This window comes from Sphaeramia orbicularis, chromosome 6, assembly GCF_902148855.1.
Source record: "Sphaeramia orbicularis chromosome 6, fSphaOr1.1, whole genome shotgun sequence".
NCBI classification, from domain to species: domain Eukaryota; kingdom Metazoa; phylum Chordata; class Actinopteri; order Kurtiformes; family Apogonidae; genus Sphaeramia; species Sphaeramia orbicularis.
The window spans coordinates 38,608,777-38,634,406 of NC_043962.1; the positions used below are offsets into that span (position 1 = coordinate 38,608,777).

The window sequence follows — 25,630 nt, forward strand, 5'->3', positions numbered from 1 at the left end:
TGAACTGTGTGATGATATTGAACCTTTCATGGCACCAGACTTGTCATGCACTTGGGAAGCAGTTCCTACACAAACATGAGTGGCTCTTGCCCTTTACAAACTAGCGACCTGTTCTGAATTCAGGGTCATAGGGGAAACGTTTGGCCTGAGCAAAACCACCGTGCACAGATGGGTGAAAATGCACAAAATGTGTTTCTATTACACTTTTATGCTACACTTCTATATATCGAAACATCTCAAAATCCACCTCATGAGAGTGTAAAAACTTTTTTACGATCTTTGACAGTTTTTGTGACATTTCGGCCTAATTTGGATTTTTTATATGGCTGATAGAGCAGCCTTAAATACAGTATGTTTGGGGTCAGTGTGTGAATGCAGAGCAGTACCTGGAGTACAACTCAACTCTTCTGTGTAATTGTTGTTTTGTGTCCAAATACTACTTGTTCTCTGCATTGTTCAGATTAGTCATAGGGGTTTCTTGTGTATACAGAACCCACAAAGCTGTACATAACTATTTATTAATTACTTTGCCAAATTGTTCAACTGCTGATTAACAGTGAGGATCTCTAAAAACCTTTAGTTTTGACTTACTATCGGCTGCTATCATCCACCTGTAAAACCCAAGTAAATTTCGACTCAGATCTACCCAGAGCCAGTTCACCATCAGTCCACACAGAGCCAGTGTAGCAGAAGTAGCTCAGCTGTAACTGGCATTTTCCAAGCCTCGTCTTCCTCCTCCTGCGGCGTAGCACAGCCTGGTCTAAATCACCAGCAGCACTGACAGTGTGTTAATATCTGGGCGAGGATTCACCCTGCCTGGGATGTGTAGTTTATTGCCTGGTGGAGTCAAAAGATGCTTGCTAGCGTTCAGTCTAGTCTGTGTTGAGTTGTGGAATGGAGTGAGCCAAGTTTCCATCGGTGCGGGCCGGATGATTTGTCCTGCTGTTGGTGAAGGGCTTGGCTCAGCTACCGCGGCCGGAGCATCCCAGGCTCATTTCCATATAAAGAGGCTCCTCTCTGGCTGACAGCGGGATGGGGTGCTCAGATGAGTGGGCAGCCTGTGGAGGTCCTGCCACGACGCTGGCTTTAATTAAGTGTGGCATTAGAGGCAGTTGAGCAGAAAGTCTGATCTGAGAGCAGCTCACCAGTCTGGAGGCCCCCAGCTAATCCACTCAGTCATTTTAACACAAGCAGCTAAAGAATAAGCACTTAAGTCTGAACACCAGAGGCTCAGTGTAGAAAATAAAGACCAGTCCATGTTGGCTGATTATCGCATAACACAGCTGCCATTCAGAGATACACCGTGTACCTCTAAACTGTTGAGTCAGCATTTCTCAAGTAACATTTAGCATTTGAAGTATTATCCATGATAATCAGATTGAGTGAGTAAAATGAGCATAGATTTTTTTTTTTTTTTTAAATGCATAAATGATGACTAGAATGAGTGTTGATTTCAGTTTCACATGAATATTGTTTACAAATGTGGATGGAGTTGCAGATATAGGTAATTTCATACCCGAATAACAGTAAATACATTGTAGCGATACATATGGCACATTTTCTGTTGATTAAATGAATAGATATTTCACATGAACACATTTTAAATTTCACCCTTGCTAAGTAACTCATAAGATTTATTTACAAATGTACGAATTTTCAGTTGAACAAGTTACAAAATATATTTAAAAAACATTTAATCTATACTCACAACCAAAATATAGGACTAACAGATGAAAAGGATCAACATCGAAGCCAAACATAAATATTCTGGTATGTAAAATACCAAATGGAGTATAGCAGGAAAGTGTATTTAGTCCTCCTGTTCAGAATTATAATGTACTGTCATGTTCACCCTTCTTCATGTTTGTTTGTGTTTGCTTCATGCATAGTTTTGGGCTCTATTCATGCAGAGTGGAAGAATTTAAGTGTCATCCACAGGAGGAAAAATATTGCTGTGAAGAGTGTGGGTTGCGACTCTACAAAATAAACATGTTTTTCTATCATCAAGTGGTATGTCATCATATTGCACAGCCCTGGATGCAAAGTGTTTGTAAAAGAAATTGTTGGTGTGTCATGATACTACAGAAAAATTTAAGTTCCATTTTTTTCCCCAGATTTTTGTCCCTTTTCACTGCTGAAGTCATGAACTCATTTAAGGCCTTTACTCTCATCTTTCACAAGGCTAGTTTTATGGGTTTTCTTTTTGAGTGTGATCTGTGTTGTGTTGGGGATTCAGTTTGTGTTGTCTGTGAGGCCAGTGTGTTTGTCAGAGCATTTGAAGTTGTCATTAGCAGCAGGATTAGCGCTGCCCCCCTCCTGTCTGGCCATCTGGCTTTTCGTCCAGTTAGATGGAGCTGGGCGGACCTGGGTTCAGCCTCTGATTGGCTGGACTGAGCACTTAGGGTGTTGAGTAACATTCCCGCCACTCAGGGTCAAAGGTCAGCCTGCTTGGTTGTGGCCTGTTTTCCTGACAAACAGCTGGAAAGTAGATGGTGTTTTGTAAGAAAGTAATGTTGATTTTTGTGTTAAGTAATACAAAATGTGGATTCATTCACAGCAGGCTCATGTTAATGAAAAATTGACATATTGATGATACTACTTTGAATATTCAAAAAAATGATCTGCAATTATAAGTGTTACAAGGGCAAGAGTTTTGGTAGAAAAGATGTGTGTTCTATTGCAGATACCTGTCGTAAACTCTGACGTGCCACTTTGGACCACTACAGAGAGTGTAGCTCTGTAGCCTTGAGTCTGCCCTTCAGTGTCCAGCTTCAGGCTGCTCAAGTCCAACACACAGTAAATGAGAAGTAGGTGGTCTCACTAGGCCACGTTTAACTAGGGGTGTGCAATATGATGATATTAGATCGTGAAGGATTAGACCGTATCAACGATCCAACAAAGCAGAGAGATCGTGGAATCGGGGAGTGAGGGGTATTATATGGGGGTGCATTCCATGCCACATGTACCACACAATGAGGGCGTGCAGTGAAAGTGAAACTTAAAATGGCAGGGCGAGTCTATCATAACTTCAGACTTGGTCCCCACAGAGTTAGGCGTACTTGACTTGGTGGACATCCACGCACATCAACCTGTTTTAAATGTGAAATTGGTATGCTAGACTTTGAAACCTCAAACGTGCGCGCGTATGGAGTCTGCGCCGCTTACTGTATGCACGCAGTATCCCCAACGTGTGTCCTCCACATACAGGTCCGTTGCGTTTTTCTCTTAGAATAACATAAATCAACACTACGAACATGTTCAATCAGCTGAAGAGATAGCATCCAAACAGTACGAGAAGAACAAGAACAGAACTAGAAGACCAGCCACACCACAGCCAGAGAGTGCCTGGATTATTTATCTTCTCATTTTGGACTTCTTCCTCCACCCAAGACCACTCAATACACTGATTACCAGTTGAAAAACCAGAGCTACCAGCCACCTGTTCCAGAAGCCTGGAGGATTATTTGAAACAGGCATTTCTTCATTGATATTTTGTTCTGTATTTTTTATTTATTTTTTAACTTTTCATGTTTATTGAAAACTAACTCAAAAACCCAGTGCAGTTTAGTTTTTATGTTCAAGAGTGCACTTAATCAGTGTTGTTTACATTTTAATATGTTTTATGTTCATGGCACATGTTGGCAAAATTGCTCAAATGTTCTGGAAGGTTCTTTGGGCTAAATCATTTTTTTCTTTCAGGGCTGTGTTTTACATTAGGACATTATTTGGTTGCACTGTTCAGAATCTTGCAAATTAGTCTCAAAGATCAATGTAAAGAATTGTGATAAAATTGAGATTGTGATTTTGTTTTTTAAAAATCATGATACGGTATTTTTGTCATATCGCCCACCCCTACGTCTAACCATTCATGTGTGGAAAGACAGGTAGTTGACTGTAAATGTAACAAATGACTGTAGTTATTCACAAAGTGACCATCAGCATAACAAAGTTACAAAAAAATTTGAAGAAAAATCAGTCATTTGCTTTTCTTGCCCTGTTGGAGACATCACAGCAAATAAAAGAATTATTTTTGATGCCGAACTGTTGTTTCTTCTACACTGATAAAGCGGTAAAGTCGGATGAGTATACTGATAATGTTTAAAGTTACAGTGATGATTTGCTGATTTCACCCTGATTTCGTTAACACACAGATCAGACAATTCACAACAGAATTTTAGCACAGCTATTGATAACATAACCTGAACTAAAACATGATGAAAATCTGTGACTGTTCTGCTAAAAACTGAGCTAAAGGGTACAACAGCATGTGAGGATTATGATGCAGCATTGTTACTTTGACTAGCTGAGTTTTTGAGAAGACTCGATGGCATAACACAGATGTGATGTAAACAATAAGCTTTGGTGTTAGCAGTGGGAGTTTTATTGTGTTGATTATTGGACTTAATTTGTGTTTCTCAAAACTACAAATAATTCCTTTAAAGCCTCTTACTCTCATCTAATCATAATAATAATTTTTTTTGCCCTTATACTGACTTCAACTAAAAAATGTGGATTTTTCTTTGGAGGATTCATCTTGAATATAGAGGATCCTTGTCACACACGTGGGTAGTGTGGCTCAACCTGCCGTAAAATACTCAAATCCACCCTCTGAATTTGCTGTATATATGTCCATAAATAAATAAATAAATAAACAAATAAGGGCTGGGCAAGTTAATGTGTTATTACCGCGTTAACACATTCATTAAATAACACCGGCAATTTTTTTTTTACCTCATGTTAATGCCATTTTATTATAACTCATATTATTCTGCCCCTGCTTGTGTGTGTGTGTGTAGCGATTAGCTCGGCAGATAGACAACAGGTTTCCCAAGAAAAGCCGGATGCTGAAAACTTCTCTCCAAATCTTTTATTTGAGACTCACTGTAAAACTGCAACATGCATACAAGATATGTTTCAGTTATGTTCATTGCCTTAGTACATTTACATGGCATTATACAATTAAATGCATGGGAAAAAGATCGCTAGCTTGATGCTAACTTGAATGGGAAAATCCATAGAAATGCTACCGATTAGCATTTACAGATTAACTTAAGATTTGCAATGTCTTTCTATCCAGCAACAAAGGTTCACATCAGAGATATTTTATACTATTCATTCTTACAACAACTGAACATAAAATACTCACAGGCAAACATTTTTGGGGCCATACGAACAGAGTGAAAGAAACGTGTCTGTTAGTTCATTCTTATGTACGAACTGGCTACGGTAACACCACAAGGACAACACATATGTTAGTGCAACTTATTCCGACCACTAGAGAGCCCCCTTTGCTTGCTTTGAACAACTGAACATCACATATTATTGGGCTTATTAGTATTAGTACTTATTAGTGGGCTTAAGACTCCTGTCAATCACTCACAACCGGAAATAAACTGGTGGGGACATAAACATGGAGAAAAGTACCAGTCTTTTACATGGACGTTTTCATTTTAAATGTCTTCAGATGGTGGGGTTGAGAAGGCCAAAGTTGTTTGGAAACACTGCATTGTGGAATTATTTATCACCGGAGTACTTCCAGTCTGAAATATCACTTTAAGGCAATACACGCTGTTGATGCCGCCACCCCCCCGCCCAATATAACTATGCGATTAATCGTGATTAATCACAGAAATCCACGCGATTAATTGCGATTAAAATTTTTAATCGCTGCCCAGCACTAATATATATATATATATATATATATATATATATATATATATAAAACATGATTGATGCACTAATTATTCTTAATTGTCACTGATTATATTTAGCATGTTTATGAATACAACCCCCTGATAACAGTAAACAATTCCCTACACATCGTTTTAATCAATTGAGCCTTGTAAAACATCCCTTCAGGATTTAGAATCTGATATTTGTCTCTGTTTGGGCCGAGGAAAAGCTATATTTGTCCAGCAGTGGAAATCCCAGTCAGACCTTAATCTAATCAGCTGTTCTTTGGAAAAAGCCTCCCCGTCAAATGAATTTCACGAAGATCTGTGAATATGTTTTCAAATGATCCTTCTGACAGATGAACAGACTCACTGGTGGGTGGAAATGCCTTTTCCCTGGGCTGCAGAATACTTTTAGGTGACAGTTAGTATGAGGACATAAGTTTTTCTTTATTTATTAGCATTTTAGCAAAAGCAGAATTGATTAAATGTGTTTGGAACGCACTAAGTCTTTTTTAAAATAGTGATAAAAGCTGTCTTTACAGCCCTCAGGCACTTGGTGTTCTGATGCGTTTGTCGGTTCTCCCATGGCAGCTTAAGAATGTACATTGGACATTGTGTGTCTCCATGTTCCATAACCAATTTTAATATTTAAGGACTTAAACATTTTCAACTTTGTTATGTTAACTCTTTTAGATTTAAGGAGTGCTCTTTGATTCATCAGATGTGTATTGTTACCTAAATCACAAATCTGTTCAGATTTTAATGACGTTTTTTAACACTGTATTGAACTTGGCTATAAAATACTTCAGTGCAATAATTTAACTAACACTGAGATTGAGAGTGAGATGATATCCACCCGTACTTCTGAATTGGTGACAGAGTTCTCTGCATGCGCTATGTTTAGAAATTTGTGAGACTCGATCGTAATGTGATGAGAGGTTTAAATCAGTAGAGCGTCTTTTTCGCATGCAAACTGTCAACATTGGCCAGAGAATCAGATCCGTACACTGAATTGAGTTGCTTTTTTTTTTTTTACATGCAGCACACAACAGGAGTTTTTGGGTGAGATGTATTATCATTTAGCCTGAAATACTCCATGTGGTCTAGGAAAGGGCTACTGCCTGAGTAGAGCATGCAGGACTTTACCCTATGGTGACTGTTGTGCCCATCAGTCCTACATGTATTTGGGTACAATAAAGGATTTTGTTGAGGTTTCTCAAACCGAGAGCCAAAGAGCAGCAGGTATTATACATTGCGTAGACTGTAAATTCGTTTTAGACAAATTTGTAATATGAGTTTGGGTTTTATAAATAAAAAACATAATGTGCTGCTTACTAGTACCCCTGGGCTAGAACTGATGGATGGACAGATGACAAAAGGATTGCAATACCCCTTCGGCCAGTCAGCCAAAGGGTAATGACAGAGTATGAAGCAGCTAAACTCAATGCAAAATCACCAGGATGTCACTGTCAGATGATTCAGACTTTTACATCAACATATATATATATATATATTTTTTTATAAAATGAGGGTCAAGTTTGTCATTTTAGGCTGCTGATATGCGCTTTACTGGAGCTCTCAGGGTTTTAGTAAGGGCAACTCCAGCATTTTCATGTATAGTGTGTGGGGTTTTCAGTTATGAGAAGTACTTGGCAAAATTCTGTTTGGTTTTAGTATAGTGTCAGTTTTGAGATGAACAGTTTGTGGCCAGTTTGTGAGATACTACTCACTATCAAAACATGCCTTGTCATTAACACATTTCAATGTTTAATCTGTGTTATGAATCTCCACAGTGAAAGCCTCGCATTCAGTACCCATGAATGACTTTTAAACATTTTCAGTTTGTCAGCATTCTTCAGGTTATGGTAAATTGGTTTATTTTTGTTCTGCCAAAGCTGGTTTGGGTGGTAAGTTGCTGACTCATAAATCTAAAGGGTTTAAATAAACAAGCCACATTTTGGTAAGCAGGTTTCTGTTTTTCAAGTTATGAAACTGCTTTGAGTATGTAACCAAAAAATGCAGTGGAGCTGAAGAATAAAACTACAGATGCCATTAACAAAAAACTTGTTACAATACCTACAAAATCTTATGCATTGTTTCCAATAGAAAAAATTCCCATCCTCTGTGAGGTAATAATTAAAAATTGGATTTTATGTGTTTTAATAATGCTCAGATCAAAGCTTACATATCACCACCCTCTTAAAATAACTGCCAAACAACAAATCATATACTCATATTTGGGTCTGTATTTTGAAAAACTTAAGTAATGACATGGCCCATTATTTTAAGATTGTGACGGGATATGAATGCAGCTGATACTACTTGTAATTCCTTCAGTATCTTTCAGTCAGCCCACAGTACTGTTGTGAAGATTTAACTTTTACTTTTATGTGTAAATGCTAGCTGGAGGGGACATCTTCAAATGCAGAACTTAAAAATTATGTGTTGAGCCTCAGTAAACTCTTGTATTCGCTTTGCTCCCTGCAGTGTTAACCAGAAACTTAATTAGCATCAGTGTTGTGTCAGTAAGGCTGTGGGCTGTTAACGTTACATCCCACCCCCCTCCCGTTCGCTCCCATGGTTTTGCCAACAGCCCTGCATTGTCACAGGGGTCAGGGGTCATGCCACTTCATTCATATGATAAGTGGCCTAAAGGAGGCTTTAGAGGAGGGATGTGTCTGCTCCCTCATGCTGCTTGTCGCAGAGGGCTGCTGGGAAAAAGCCTCACAGTGAATGGCTCTGATCCCTCGTCAATACAGCCTTTATGTCAGGAGCAATAAAACTCCTCCACCCTCTTTACTAGACTGTCCCAAAGAAACACTCAACAGGAAGGAATCAGACAGACTGATAACAAACAGGTCTTCAAAGCCTTAGGACACTTTTCACTCGGCTTATCTGTAGCTGTGTTACAAATCTGAAAGGCTTCAAATGAGCTACAAATACAACATTAGTGGCTCAGTCTTTTATAGTGTTGGAGTTACAAAATACATGTATTTAACTTTCAAATGAGAAATTATTTAGATAGTTACCTTTTTAATTGGTCATGATCACAATATACTGATATTGTTCCAATCAACAAATTCAATAAAAGTTTTTTTTTTCCCCTTAGTTTCCTGTATTTGATTTGAAATTGAAAACTCGTCACATTTATTTCCCATAAGCTCCAATTTAAAATAGCTCATAAAAGTATATGCATTATATAATGTCTATGTACAATGTAAGTTATTGTAGCTCATTTCTTGGAAATCCTGCTAGTGACCTTGTTTTCAGTTGGGAAACTCGGGTCGTGTTGCAGTGTCGGTGGACAGAAACTGAGACATTACTGCAATATCAATGTAAACATGTCCTGCACCAACTACCTGATTTACTGACTACATTCATAGCAAATGATCTGTTTTTCATGTATTTTGTAACAATTCCAGTAATATTTCCTGCCCTGGTCTTGTGAGATCTGTTTCTGTTGCATTTAAATTATTGTGTAAAACACTTTAGTGGAGAAAAAGATAATTTTTTTCAAAACATTTGTGGTTTTCAGTGTATGTACACATGCAGATTAATACTAAATAATAGTTAATAATATGCTGTATTTGTGTTTTGTGCAATCTCTGGTGAAATGACTAAAAACATTTACAGCACTGCAGTGATACACTCAGTTATTGACACATGGTCATGAGTTGCTGAGTTTTCTCTGATGTGTGTTTGCTGTTCTGTGTGCAGGAGACGATGTGGGGAGCAGGGAGGAGACGCGGGGTCCAGCCCTGAGGAGGCGTCCTGCGGCTGGGAGGAGCGCGGCCCTCCTGTGGCCCTCCTGCGGCGCTCCGGGACGCTCCTACTAAGATGTCCCTCAGCAGCGGCCCTGCAGGCGGGAAAGGTGTGGACTCCAACGCGGTGGACACGTATGACAGTGGCGATGAGTGGGATATCGGTGTTGGCAATCTGATCATTGACCTGGACGCCGATTTGGAGAAAGACAAACTAGAGATGTCAAGCAGTAAGGAGGGAGGGGGCATGGCGGCCCCTCCCAGTGCTGTGGCTGCTTTACCTGACAATATAAAATTTGTTAGTCCTGTAGCTGCCGCGCAGGGCAAAGAGAGCAAATCTAAATCAAAACGTAGTAAAAACTCTAAGGAGAGCGTTAAGGCCCCTGTGACAGATGGAGCTAAGAAAGAGGTTCAGGGTCGGACCCCTGGAGACCCTCCACCCCAGAACCCCAACTCTACCCCTACTAAAGGAACTGACAAGTCTAGCAAAACCTCCCGAACCCTCCCTGCTGTGAAAAAGGACAAGGATGGGGTCTCTGGGAAAACTAAGAAGGAGAAAATGGAGGTTGTGGCCACGGGAGTGGTGAACACTGAAAAAGAGTCTGGGGCCACTATCCTACCTTTAGGGACCCCTCGTAGTGGCCCGTTTGATGGACAGCAAAACCCTGAGTTAGCTGCAGCTGAGCAGCTTGGAAATATGGCACTGGACTCAGCAGGGATTGGCCAGCCTGTCACTATGACAACAGAGCAAGAGGAGGTGGACAATGGGGATTGCCGAAATCTGAAGAAAGTCGTTGGTGGTGAAAAGGTAAAAAACAGCACACAAGATGTATATTTTTAGCCACTACATTTCACAGATTCCAGTTGCATTGTGCCTGTTAAGTTACAGCTGCATGCTAGTCTTTTACTAAATAGTATTTTTAAATTATTTGTTCATTAATTTTTGCCTTTCTCTCCTGTTGATGCATTGGCTTGTGGAACCTAAGTGTGCTTCCATTTTAGCCAGGGCTGTCATAGCAGTGTTACTGACGTACACTTGTGGTTAAAGAGGCAAACCAAGTGTAAGGCTGTGAGAGTACAGGCAATCTCACCTAATCCAGCTGATGACAGATCAGTCTTCTGCACTGCATTTGTTTTGGCCTCGTTCACGACGGTTCTGGCGTGGGAGGGATGCAGAGGAAAGGTGGGGAAAACCCTTCTGCGGGAGGTCTTCCCACCCTCAAACTCGAACCTGCAGTGCAGAGGAACTGGCCGGCGGAAGCAGGTCACGGAAGCCGGTTCTAGAAATATTAACTTCGATCACCTATGGCTGAGTGCAGAGTTGGAGGAATAGTAAAGCGGCAATCACGAAGCGCCACCCACCCTCCCCCGCCAGTGAGTTTCTTGTACAAAGGGGTGCCAAAATTAGTAGCGGTGCCCCAGGATAATGGTAATGTGTCTTAAGGCTAGAAGCCACCAGCCATAAAACAGAATAAAGATGACGAAGATGTCCATTCTGAGCCACTGTAGAAACATGGCCATGTTTCTGTCCTGTTCATTATTTAAGAGCAGATTCAGCTATTTACTGCTGAAATGTCATTTATCTCCTCTCTAATATCAATATTGATTCCGTGTTGCATGGCTGTGGTAGTCAAATAATCAGATTACAGCTCAAAATTGTACTTTGATATCACTAAATGAATCTGAATCAATCAACTAATACTGAATCGATATCAAATCGCGATGAATCAATTCAGAACCTTATGAATCAAGATCAAATCAATTAAGGAAATTGACCATGATACCCAGCCCTATTAGAATGGAGTTTTCACTTAAAATTAAGGGAATTCTGTCTGACAGTAAATAACCTGTGAAGCAGACAAGCTGATTGTTCTGTGACATTGATGTTAGCTGACTGAATGTTTACTAAATACAGCCAGTCATATATGTCACTTACTATGATTATTCTGAACAGGATAATATTCCATATTTGATACATGTCTCGTAAACTGCACATGCTGATATTATTTTCTGAATGTGCAACTCAGTGGGAGGACTTACTTTCATTTACAACATACAGCCTCTTGCCTGTTTATCCTCAACTTTGTGCATTGACAAGAAGTCAAGACTGCCACGGTAAAAAGAAACAGCCACTGGATATGCAGAAATATCAAAATGCTAACTTTTCAAAAACATGGTTTAAGAAATGAAAATGGAGGGCATGTTCTCATGGTTGAACAAATCTGCCACTGATGGAAGGCTTGGGTGAAAAAAATCAAGGACACAAAAAAGCAAAATTGGCAAAAATGACTCCAGATAAGTACAGGTTTCCATATTTTGATAAACAACATATTTGGAGTATCACCCCCTTTCAAACAGACAACAATGAGTACAGCTGCATAGAAACAGAAATATCACTGTATTGTTCATTTTCACTGGCCATTTAAACAATTTAATAGGATTATTGTCTTTTCCGAATAAATAAGGGCAAAAAAGCAATTGCGCATATAAACACAGTCCTTAATGGAATGATAAAATGCCTCCTAAAAGCAAACATATCCCTAGTTCATCTTTATTTGTGCCGAGATAGATGTGCATACAGAATGGCTGTGTAATTTTCTTATCTGTTTAGCAGAAGGACGACAAGTGTACATTTTACGTTGAGTCAGGTGTAAGTTCCTAATATTATCTGAAGGTAGAGTATCATGTAATACAGTGCATTTTCTCTCAGTAACTGTCTAAAGACGCATTAAATGATACAAAAGAGGAGGTCACATTTAAATTGCTTTTCATGCAGCTCTGTGTATTCTCAGATGTTTGTACAGACAGCCGTTCCTCACTCTGAATCCTTAGTCACTCAAGCTGTATCTCCCACAGCTGCTGTTCACCCCAGCGTCCCTCAGCTTCTTACCAAATTTAGCTTAGTGCTGAGGTTTCCAGGCCTGCCAAACCATCCTGCTGGCCTGCGCTTCAGGCAGCAGCTATCAACCACTCAGAGCTGTCTGTTATCCAGCAGTACTGTGGCGCTCTGCTGCCAAGTTACAGCAGTTACACTCCACTTGGTTCATCCAGCTGGCTGCCGTCCTCCCGCCTCCTCTCATGTCCATCAAACAGGTTTTACTGGAGACTTCAATCACCTCTGGCCCCTCAAATATAAGCAGACATGATCCAGCTGCCCTGGCTTGACACGGTTTTTGACCTCATAACAGGTTGGCCATTCCAAAGTAGTAAAATGTTATCTGTCTAGTCAAAAACAAAATAGTTTTGGCCTGATTTTAAGTGTTTTCAGGCTCCCACGTCTTCTCATACATCAAGAAGAAGTGTTTTGTTATGATGGTTTGGTGAAGTGGACTGTATCAAGTACATATGTATGTTTTTACATAATGAGTAGTAATTCATTTGAACAACAGTCTGTGTGTAGAGTTTGGTTGGGTTGGAAACATGAGGCTGGGTTTTCCAATACACTCCTAGTAGGAGATACAGTTTTATTATTATCTAGATTAAGTTAAGGATGTGACTGTACTCCAGAGGAATTTTGGATTGTGTATCAGCATAATCATGATACTCAACTAGGATAAAGCAACAGAATGCAGAGCATCTACTAAAGTGACAAGCATTGTTCTGCTAAATAGAAAAAATAGGACCAATGGCCCTGTAGCTTACCAGCCAAATTAAAAGCTTTGGGAAATGTATCCAGATGCCATTTATTCTCACCCAGTTCTGTGTATTTATTAAATTACAGAAATAGCCCATGTTTTGGTCATATTCCAATCAGATCAGTAAAAAATTCAAATTCCAACTTGATATCATTGATCCTGATTGACTGTATTAATCCACTTCCTATCTCTTATAATGGGAAAATTTTCAAAGTGGCACCAAATCCAGAATCAGATCCAGATGGAAAAAATTTCAATACCTTGTGTTGACATCATCATACGGAAGCTGTATACCAAGTTTGAAGTCAATCAGAAATGTAGTTTGGGAGATAAAGATGATAGAAATTTTTTCCCCACAAGAGCCCACGTTAAATTTTGCGTCAGTTCCAGATCCAGAAGAAGATCCTGATCAGCATGTGGACATTATGTTTTGGTCATCTCCCCATCAGGGCTGGACTGTAGAAATTTACACTTGATATTAGGGCTGTGCAATTAATCGAAATTCAATTATGATTTCGATTATTACACGCAACGATTACAAAAATTATGTAATCGAGAAAAAACGATTATTAATTTTGAGTTGTTTTAATTCACGCGCACGCAAGCTCCCATGAGCTGCTCTGCCCCGCCCCCCTCTAAGCTACTGCTGCCAGCTAGCTGGCAGGTCCACCCCAAGAGGAAAGTTGTACCTAGCGGTCTGGAAAAATAGCAGGAGAATCGCAGCAGAAGTGCTTGGTAAACAAAAAAGGCAAGTCAAATTCAATTGTATGGAATCACTTTGGGTCTGATGAAGAGCAAAAACCCATTACGTGCAAAAAGTGTTTCGTACTTGTGTCCGAACCGACCGGTAACACAGCAAACCTTTTTAACCATCTAAAGTTTAACCACCGCGACCTTTATCATAATCTTATGAAAAACTAAAACACATAAAAAAAAACTCTGTCTACAGCTTCGTCCGCAATGCAATCTTCGGGCCTTTCTAAACTGAATGACGAATGACGAGGAATAACGAATGACCACGTAACATTTGGCATAACCACTGCTCCTTTGTCATTCGGAATAGTTTGCATGGAATGACAGCTATAATGGGAACGACAGATGACTTCGAATAACGGAAAACGACGTGTCGGTTTACTGGCTGGCTGGCCGGCCCCTAGTAAATATAGTGAACAGAATATGGAAGTAACATTTATCCCCTGAAGTTAGCTGTCGGTGTAGCCCTAGCCTCAGCTGGAAGTGAAGCTCCAGAGAGCTGCGCGAGCCCATCTAACTTGATTTTCAAAATAAAAGCGCTTCCGTATCAACTTTACGGGACTAAAGCGTCCACTGTCGTCTTCCTGATATATTAGAGCCAAGGCATCACGTATGTGACGTGACATTTCTATACGCACTGTTGTCGATCAAGTTGGAATACAATGTTTTTATCTCTTCCCATGAAATTAATGTGGTATTGTGATTTATTCTTGATAAAGTGTAACTGGATGCAGTCGGTATGTAATCATTGCAGCAGGTCAAAGGTGATTGCTGATGTGTATAAGTAGGAAAAAAGGGGGAATGTATCTGAAAACGTTATTCAAAGTCATCTGTCGTTCTCATTATAGCTGTCATTCCACTCAAACTATTCCGAATGACAAAGGAGCAGTGGTTACGCTAAATCTTACGTGGTCTTTGCCAAATCTTATGTGGTCATTCATTATTCCTTGTCATTCAGTTTAGAAAGGCCCGCAGTCTTCAGTCTCCGAATCTCTTTACGCTGCAACTCCCGTATTAACCTAACTGAAACCTCACGGCACGCCACTGAATTTACTGTTTCATACTACACTGAACATACTTGAATTTATAATTTGCACTTTACGTGAGTTTTTTTTTTATTGTTCCAGTTCTATGGCAAGTCTAGAGTAGTTTAATTCCAGTGCACTATTTACAAAAGGAAACATACTTGAATTTACAGTATACTTATTTGCATTCAAAGATTTTTTTGTTTCGTACAAAAGTGAACATACTTTGTTTTAATGGTTAAAAGGTTTATTTATATTTAAAGAGTATATCTTACATTGTTTTGCAAGACAAAAATAAACAACTTTAAGGTTAACAAATAATCGTTTTTAATAATCGTGATTTCAATTATTGCTAAAATAATCGTGATTTTTTTTTTTCTATAATCGAGCAGCCCTACTTGATATCATTTATATTTACTGAGTTATTGCATCGATCCACTTCCTATTGCTTATAATGGGGACATTTTTCAGAGTCGGACCAAATCCAGAATCGGATCCAGATCCAAATAATTTTACTAACTTTTGTTGACATCATCATACAGAAGCTGTATACCAAGTTTGAAGTCAATCAGAATTGTAGTTTTGGAGAAGACGATTGAAAGTTTTGTAATGGACGCCAGACGACGCCGACGGACGCTGCATGACGACAATAGCTTACGGCCTGTCGGCCGGTAAGCTAAAAATAATCGATAGTTTTAGATTCCTTATGTTTGTCCTGAACATGCTACAAAGGCCAGTTAAGAGTACAAACCCACTTTTGTCATGTATAAAGAAAGCAAAATTACTTTGAAAAGTCAGATGTTTGAAATCAGACCTGTATGTTTCATCATCATAATCCAGTTTGAGGAGACGCTAATAAATCATTCACTACTGACAGGAGAATGATTTGAGGAATTTAGGATAGGTTGCCAGTTTGAAGAAAAGCTACTTGGTTCAGTGAAACCTCCCCAAATAGCTTTGTTATTACAAATTACAGATTTTCACTCAAGTTTCGTATCTCATCGTGGATCCGTCTCTGTTATCCCTGGAGTCCAAGGTTTTTAGTTTTGGCCTTGGTACTGTAGCTGTGTTTTTTAAGGCAAACATTTGAAAAGCAGCGTTAGACAAACGTAGACCTCAGCTTTGATCTAGATCTAATTGGAAACTCAGATTCTTGTCAGCCCTGAGGGGGTTCAGGTGGGAACAAAATGATGCCTGTTTGCTAATAACATTGACATTATAGTTTGTTGGACCTTTTTATCTTTTGTCTGAATTTGTGATCTGTCAGACTGAACAAATCCATAAACTTTAACCTGGTTTACGTTAATTGGGGATTACACAAGTGTTGTGCATACATTGACTGTTGTATCAGAGTTGAATGGACTGTTGATTTCAGATTCAACAAAATGACAATCTTCTCTTTCCATTTTGCAAAGTGTCTGAATTTGCAGCGCTTTCAAGGTTTTTCTTCTTTAATCATGGTTGGGTTGAGCTCGAAGCCTGAAGTTAAGCAACATGTAATGTGACACAAGCCACGCTGGTGTCAGCTGAGTACTGGTTTGAGTTGTACAGTTAAAATGTCTGTGTTCAGTGTTAAAGCTTGACATTTCCAAGACTCACTTTTCTATTCAGGTCATTGTAGCCAAATCACTGGAGGCAAGAAAAGCAGTGACTCTCAGCGGCACAGACAGAAACAGATGACACCACGTAGAGGAAAACTTAGACTAAACATGAAGGATGACCATGGAAAAGGAGCAAAGTATTCACTTCCTATCAGACAGTAAAGACAGACAGAAGAGTTGGACGTGGCGTTTTTCAACAACAGTGATGACACCTTGTTATTCTTGTTTTCCCAATCAATTTCATTCAGCCATGATTTTTATAGCTTATGTTTCTAACGCCGATAACAGCAATAAATCAGTTATTTTCCACTAAGGATTTCACTTTTCCTCATCTCAAAGGCCAAGTCCTGTAAACTTGGATCTGGAATGTATAAAAACATGGCTTCTACCCAGGCTCTCTGGATGTAAAATCTACAGCAGAAGACAACAGTTGTATTTTAGGTGGATTATTTTCAGGAGGCAGGAGTAGAAGAAGATGAGGCAGTTTGGGGGATAGTGTGGTTGGAGACAAAATAATGTTCAGCATCTGACCTGACCCTGTTCAGCCATAATTCATGGAAATGTAATGTACAGAGCAGGTAACATGTCTAAAAGCTGCAAATTTGTTTCATAAAGGATTTTGCAATGTGTGGAGTTGATGGCCATTTTTATTCAGGAAAAAGCTAATAACTTAGGTTTGGTTAATAGTAATTCTGTGAGCTTAAATGTGGTTTTAAAGTTAAAAATCCGGATCAATGGAACCACCGGGACACAACGGGCGAACCGGGTCCGGCTGTGATCACACACCAACAATTGTGGTCGGTCTGGTTTCGTACTGTGGTTCAGTTCCACTGCAGCGGTCCCGGTCAGACCCAGCCTGTTAACGTCCCCCCTGGACCACCCCCCCCTCGCCGTAACATGGTGACAGACCTGTCTGCACAGACTCCAGTCAGATGGACCGAAGTTCAGCAGATCCAGACACAGGACAGCAGTGGGTCGCAATAACCCGTCATGTTCAATCCTGTGTAAAAGTCTTATGCTGCCTTGACAGACCTCTTTGTGCAGACTCAGATCACACGGACCGGAGTTCAGCGGATCACAATAAATGGCAATAAGCCGCCATGTTCAGTCCTGTGTAAAAGTCTATGGTCCAAGTCGATGTCAATACATAACAAAATGAGGGTCATGATATTTCTTCCTAATCTGTGTGTTACATCAGTAAACTTAGCTCAGCTCCCCATTTTATCAACTCTACTGCTTCTAGAACCCATAGACTCTCATGGCTCAATGCGCTAGTTAAATGTAAAGGTAGATGGCTTGCTGTTCCATGCTAAAGCCTTTTTCCCCCAACTATAGAGCAGTAGACTCGTTTTGAGGTTGCATCTGAAGAACTCAATCTGAGCAGCAATTGACAGTTACAGCTGTCAATCATGTATGTTTATATTTAACCCAAGCTGTCTGAAAATGCCCATGGAGTAGGTATTGGGGCGTGTGTACCCTCAAACCGCTTGAAATACAGTATGCTTAAACATAATTATTTTTACCCAATCATGCTAAAAAACAACAGTTTGAAAACACAACAAATGATTGAGCTTTTTTGAACCATCTTAAAAACTGGTTCAGACTCAGCTTAAACAACTGCACACTGCAGCGTCATGGACCTTCCAGATTGTTCCCTCCAGACCACACCGTCATTCTAGGAATTAGAGCCCTGGGCCCCCATCCAAAGAGAGAGTGAAATCACTCTGCTTTCTCAAAGACTCTCCCCCATCCGTCCTTCCCAGATGTTATTCCAGTGTCCTCGGAGTGTCTCGGCATCCTGTGGAGAAATAACTACTAACCTGTTGTTCATTTCTTACATTCCTCTGCATGTGATGGGGGCCGTCTTCACTAGCAAAGGAGCGACATGAAGACATTTCCAAGTAATCCTTGAGGTGGTCTTCATGGGTCATTGAAGTATGTTGAGGGAATGTTATGGAAGTGGTTCTTGGGGGAGTTTTAGGGAGTTAAATAAGTAGGAGGGACTCTGTGGCTCTTCATATGTATGTTATGAGGTTTTAGGAGTCCTCAATGAAAGAAATCACACTCTAGTGTGTTCTGTCACAGCCATTCTATTTGTGTGGGCTTGACCAATATTACTTACATGCTGACATGGCAGTTTGGGTTTACGATGGCCAGCACCTCCCAGAAATCCTGACAGGGGAAAAAAATAAGAACAGTGGTAGTGAGTGGCTACGTGTTGTCTTATCTTCGAAGTCCCTCTGTCTTGCGTACTTGAACATTCACTTATTATTCATAATGGGGTTGAGCAGTAGGATGGTAGAAATGTCTGTACAAGGAGAGAGTTGGCAATACCATTTCTACTGTGTGAAGTCAAGTAAATTAATTTGGACAAAAACATGACATATTTTTCTGTTCAAAAGTTTCCAAATAACATAAAATTTGGTTTGATGTAAGTTAAGTTCAATGGGGAACACAGCAACAAACCTCAGTGCGTCAGGCTAATTTTCTTTTCATCTATTTTGAAGAGAAAGTTGTGCTAAGTTGTGCACTGATATGATCCACCTACTGTTGTGTAGATGATACCGCTTGTAAGTAATAAAATACTAAATCAAAACAGTGAAACCTAAAGTCAAGTGTCTTGGCTCCTGTGTGCCTTTTACATGAACCTAGCCTAGCATTGCATGTCGCTGCCTTGCTCGTGGTTTACAGTCTCTGGTTCCCAGGTAGAACTCATACTTGTAATACCTACAGTGTGATGGTTCCAACTGAAGACACAAGAACTACTGCAGGCATGTTAAGACCATGTTAAAGATGGTAGCTTAAGTATTTTAACAGAATTATTTGGTGCGTGTAATAGGTCTAGTAGAGGAGTCTGTATCTGTTCAGACCTGAATATTAGTGATAGGGGGCAGTAGTGCTGTTGGTGCTCTTGTGTGTCACCATTAGTGCAGAAGTAAGCCAGTTCTTTTTACTTGTTCCTAGCTGATTTGATGCTTCTTACAGAATTCATCCTCGGGACTGTTATTACTGCTTTGTTTTCTAAAGCTATTACATATTTGTTGTATGTATGTATGATCAGTATTTTTGACTGACCCCCTGTCTTTTAGTACCACTTCTGGCCCCGTGAGTTAGCTTGAACAGTGTCAGTGTTTGCAAGTGTCGGGAAAGATCCAGTAGTCTCATGCATTCTCCTAAAGTGGTGCATGAGAAAAAAATGAATGGCGCTTTTATTTCTGACATCTGATAATAGCTGCACCCACTGAGTAGGTTGAGGTGTGAATTCAGGGTCAGCAGGTCTGCTTCTGTTGGGTAATCACATCAGCTCTCAGCCTGTATCAGAGACCCGGCGAGAGAGTGTCTTTATAAAGTGCTGATCAGTATCACTAATCTCTCTCTCTCACAGTGAGTGAGTGACCTTGAAAGGAATGTGGTGGCTTGTTGTTGTAATGAATACCTCTCTGACTGAATGGAGAGAAGGAGCGGGGGCTGGTGTTTCCCAGCCTGGCCGACATCGTATCAGAACCATGAGCACTGTTGGTTAAAATTCAGCAGCCAATCCCTGAGGTGTAAAAAAAAGAAGCCACACCCTTTTGTAATAGGAGGCAGAGGATGAGCGTGTGGTGGTTGGTGGGTGTTCAGGTCTTCAGGGGGTTTTCCAGCATTCCAGGCAGCCATGTTAGACCGTGTTTTTATCCGTAAAGAGGAGAAGGAGTGGGGCTGTGATTCTTGTTTCTCCTGTTGCCACAACAACACCCACTTAACCAGTCGGTAAACCAGTAAGCGACGCATACACTTACAGAGAAGCTCAGGAAAAAACATGTTCACCAGATCTCCTGTCAGATCATCCGCTGGGAGGAAGAAGGTTTTCTGCAATGAGTCACTTCGTGTAAAAACAAGGTAAAACACGCATTTACGTGAGAAGAAAATGGCAAATTCTTCTTTTAGTGCCTTCATTGAACACGTCAGATTTCAGAAAGTGTAATATGATCATTCAGATTTGTGAGTTTCACCTTGTTTTTGTCTGACTCCAAAATCATCTTATAGTGTTGAATTCACATGGTTTTGTAGCTGAGAAATTATGGACAATTTTGGAAACAGTTGAGTGTTTTTATGTAATAATTTAACCTAGTTCGGAAATGATTAATTGAGAATCTTTCTAGTACTATTTCTACTTTTTCTCCAAGACATCTTTGTCATGCAGAAATTAAAAATTGCTCAACCAGGTAAAAAGAAATAAATCTGTTGTATTATGTGCTTGCTTTTATATAATTTTGTGATTTTTGGACTGTTGCTCAGATGACGGGGGATTTTCGTTATTTTCATTCTACCCACACAATCTGCATATACTGGAATTAAACAATTGAGTGAATAATAGGATACATCTTTACATCAAGTCTTTCAGACAGCTTAGTCTGATTTGTCAAAGTTTTGAAGTATCTTTTTGAAGTCGCATCATTGAAATCTTCAGTGCTTCACCCCCTTCAAAGGCAGTAAAGTTATTTATGTTTGCTTTTTGTACTGATTGAATTGCTTTTTGTGCTTGTGTAAATACTCCTCAGCAGCTGTATTAGCCTCAACACTGTCCAGCTTGACTGACATTTTTCTAGCTTGTTGCTGTAGCTCTGCAATAAACAAAGACTTCCCTAGAACTCCCACAACATCACGGCCTCAGGTGTCTTCTGTTGGCTGTCAGGTGTTGGCCAGGTTACCGCTCCTCCTGGGATCACTCAACATCATCCAACAGTCATTTGTCTGGGGAAGCTGTGTCTTGTCAGGCAGGCAGGCTGCAGACAGACAGGCCCGAACTAGGATGTCAAATGAGGCTCAATCAGGTGATTAAAGGTCTGTGGAGGGACTGAGTGAGTGAGTGGGCAGCTTGGGAGTTCACAGGGTCTTCACATATTGTGTTTCATACGGCTGTAAATAGCCGTTATTTTCACTGACAGTCTTGAGAGAAGTCGGCAACTGGTTGTGCTCTGACAGGTCTGTGTCACAGTTGGATGCTCCTACTTTGCAGATATACTATTGTTCAGTTCAGTTTTGTCATCGATGTCTATTTAAGCATCAAAATCTCAAGAAAAAACAAAACAAAAAAACACTAGGATGTTCCCTTTGAAGAGGAATATTTTTCATTATTTTATTAAGTTGTTTTCTCTGCTATTAACAGCTCTTTATTACCTCTTTTTTTATGAATCAGTATTTTAATACTAAAATAATGATGTATTGTGGGAAGAATAGTATTTTTCATTAGGCTTGGGTGATAACACAATACAATAATGATGCCACAATAGAATTTAAAATGAACGATGATGATATTCCATAAGGGTATCCATGATCAAAAGAAACTCTGTCACCCTGGAGTTTAGAGTTAAAAAAAAGCATCTTTTATTAAAACACAAAGTAAGTAATCTAGGAGTTCAGTTTGTCCTTGAATGAACCACCTTCATTGCTTACCACTTTTGTTAACCAATTTTCTGTATGAAACCCCGAGGTGGTGACATGTCCACTGTGATGAATTGCCCAACTAGAGCAATTCTCTGGTCTCTGTTCGTTGATTTGAGATGAATAGAGACCAGCGGCTGTTTCAACATTAAGACGTCTCTGTAAAACATGTGAGATGCCCCAGTGGTGAAACATTTAGAATTTATAACAAGTACATTTAATAGACAGATTAATGGGTCCTTTAAGTGATGAATTGGTCCTGTTTTATCAGCCTGCTGACCTGGAGCTACTGCCACTGTTAGGGTTAAATGGTCCGGTTATTTGGTTGTGGCCTTTGACCTCTGTTTGGGGTCAAAGCAGTTAGGAGGAAGGTCAACAGGGCTCTATGTGCAGCTGCTCTCAGATCTCCTCTTGTCCCCTGATGAAGAGGAGGCAGTCTGGGAGTGTTTCCCTCGTGACCGCTGACACCTTCGCAGTTCTCCCTGCTCCCGTCACCACCTGCTTCCCACCTGATAATTACATGGTTGGGGTCGCTCCACAATGTACCCCCTCCATGTTCCTCCCCTCTGCCTTTTCTTTCACTTCTTTCCCCCTCAATTTTTCTCTCCCTCCATACCCTTGTCTCTTCCACCTCTTCATCTCACCCTCAAAAACACAAGATAAAATGAATAAAATGTTACGTGTTGGGTAGCAGAAAGAGTTGCAAACACTGCTTCTTGTTACACATTGTGCTTAATGGTTTCTTGTTGGAGGTGTCACGTCAACAGTTTTACATTTGTCTCTTTTGCATTGTCTGCAGAGAATTTTCTTTGGGTTACTATAGATGTGTTTGCCTCTAGTGGCTGGATATTAAACTACTGCAGTCAGCTACAAGGGGCAGAGCCGGAGGGTAAAACTGTGGTAAATTTAACAGCAGTTTGGTTTACTGTCATTTAGTCTTACCAGTTTGTATCTTCAAGTCATTAGCTGACTGAGTGTTCCTGTTGAACGAAGTTGGATGCATTTCATATCTGTACAAGTAAAATATTTGATTTAAAATGTTAATCATTGGATCATGTTATAAGGAAATCTGAGGTGTTGATTTTTCTTTCATATCCTATTATTCTTTATGTCCTGAAACATAGAATAGATCTTAAAGTGTACAGCAGTGATCTATAAAAGTCTTAAATATAAAATGCTGAAAAGGTTTTGTTGTTTGAACATACAGGTGTTTTTGTGCAATAACTGTCCTATTAAGTCATGATGCCATTACATAGTGTATCACAGAGAAATCGAAAATACATATACAGTATGTGTGTTACAAGTTTCCAGAATGTTCAAGTAAACTCCGTGTGGATTGTCATCTGTCATTTTCGTTCATCTGAACCCAAACAGAATGTCGCCCTACATCTGTCTCACTTGTGCTCTCCTTTCTGTCCTCCAGATGGAGTCTCCGGTCTCCACTCCTGCTCCTCCTCCTCTGCACCTCCTCGCTCCGGTCAGCAACAGCGACATCTCGTCCCCCTGTGAGCAGATCATGGTTCGCACACGCTCAGTAGCGGTGAACACGGCTGATGCGGCATTGGCTACCGAACCAGAGTGCCTGGGACCCTGCGAGCCAGGCACCAGTGTCAACCTGGAGGGCATTGTGTGGCAGGAGACTGAGGATGGTGAGATCAGCACAAACGCACCCTGAATCTAATCTGAAAGCACAACCTACAGTGTGTCTAATTCGCTTTAGGACTACATATTTACCTCCGTTTGTTTAGTGTATATTTCGCTTTAAATCCATTAAATAAATACAGTGCTGCAAAAGTTACAAATCAATAAACACATTTTTTAAAAAGCTAAATTTAAAAAATACTGTAATCTAGATGTAATGTTTTATATAAATAAGTAGCTCAAATGATTTAAAACTACTTATACACAGTTGCATTTTTAGATGTTTTCCCTAAGTTTATTGAAAGCATGGTGTTGTGGTAGGGGGTTGGGGGTAGCCCTGCAAGACAGTTTGTAGACAGACTGGAAGAAAAGTGATTTTAGATTTAGTTTGTATTAATTTAGCTTTGGTGCTGCCCAGAATGACTTGGGTGTTTTGCTTAAGCCTTATAATGCTAGGGAAAACCCTGATATAATAATGAGGTCATAGTGTTAACCTAAAAAGACAGAGATAATTGAACAAAACTAGGATTATTGCCCAAAGAAGCCCAAGAGCTATATTAAAATTAAAATTACAAAGGAAACACTGACATTCAATTTGTGTAAAAAAAAAAAAAAAAAAAAGGATACGAACTGGGTTTTTTTCTGTTTATAAAACATGGTTTCTGCCTTATTATGTGTTTTTGTCTATTGGGCATTTTAGCTAGAGTATATTAGTCTGAAGGACTGATTTTAATCCATCATATATATTAGACCTAAAAAGAAACAAAAATTTAGGTTGGAAATCCACATTTAGCAAGACATTTTCCACAAACTGAAATTAAAGACAGCCTCCATGTTTAAATACCTTCATGTTTTAGGAATCTAAAGTGTAAGACAGATGGTTCGTACTGTAGTCTATGTCGGTGTGTTTCTGTAGGCTCTAACCTGCCTAACTCTCACACTGAGGGCTAGTGGCAGGTGTTGAAGAGGCAAAGTAGTGGTGACAGATCAGCGCTCTCCTCTGTCAGGAACCTGTTCACACATCAGCCGCACACTGAGCCGTTTTCTGCTGCCGGACACTTTGATCTCCGCCCGTGGGTGCAAAGTTCTGCTAAAACACTCGGTTTCTCTCAGCAGTTAGTCACACAGTTACTGAATCATTGATGTGACTCCACCTCAGAACCCTGCCATATACAATATCGTATGAAACTCTTTTACAGCTGCTTCCAGTAGGGAGGGGAATCACATCTGTCATATCCGTTTCCTGCAGCAGTAACACCTTCGGTAGATTTCACTTATTGAAGTGTTTAGTAAATGTGCATGTGTGGTTCAAATGTTGGCCTGTTTTTTGTAGGCATGCTGGTTGTGAACGTTACCTGGAGGAACAAGACTTATGTTGGAACTCTGCTCGACTGCACAAGACATGACTGGGCCCCACCAAGGTGTTTATACGCACACACACACATAGACACACACACACAATAAGCTGTGAACTGCTTTGAATGCCTTTTCGGTGAGCTGGTTCTAGTATGTGTCGATATATTCTGATAAACCTTCAAAGAATATTAAGATCTTCATTCTAGACATTGAAAATTCATAAAATTAAGTCAAATGAAGTTAAAACTTTAAACTTTTGGAAAAGTCATTAAATTGCTCTGTAATTAATTTGAAAAGATGAGAGCCAACTGGTCAGATTTAGAAGAGGACATTGAAGAAAGAGTGGAAAAGCAAACTAGTATGGTTCAGTGTTTTAATAAGGGTTTCTGCAGGTCATTAAAAAGCATTAAATTCAATGTCCAGAGGCATTTAAAAAAGCATTGTTATTCACAATTTATTTTGATTATATTAACATTTAATAATTTTGATCGGAAGTATAGTGTGATGACTGACAGGCCAAACCCTTTAATTGACTATTGTTTATGGCCGATACATGAAGTCACAACACCGGATGCTTGGAAGGCAATGTGCTATGAGCGTGCTCATGCCGTGGCAAAAGAGCGAAGGGAATATTAGCAAATGTCGGTAAAATGGGAAAATGCAAGCTTCAGCAGAAGTGATTTGAGGAGGAACTATTCAGAACCCGGTTAAAGCCTGTCGACGGTAACATGTCATAAAACTATATATAAAACTGTATCT

At 39.9% G+C, this 25,630-nt stretch overlaps 1 protein-coding gene across 2 annotated transcripts in view; it reads left to right on the forward strand.

The window, feature by feature from the left end:
* Positions 1–25,630, forward strand: part of znf609a (zinc finger protein 609a) — a 54,833-nt gene that overhangs the window by 21,229 nt on the left and 7,974 nt on the right. For both annotated transcript variants that reach the window (XM_030135678.1, XM_030135676.1), the window contains 3 exons: positions 9,393–10,244; positions 23,298–23,523; positions 24,849–24,936. In XM_030135678.1, the coding sequence (XP_029991538.1) occupies positions 9,513–10,244; positions 23,298–23,523; positions 24,849–24,936 (1,046 nt within the window). In that variant the 5' untranslated portion in view covers positions 9,393–9,512. The remainder of the gene's footprint in view (positions 1–9,392; positions 10,245–23,297; positions 23,524–24,848; positions 24,937–25,630) is intronic.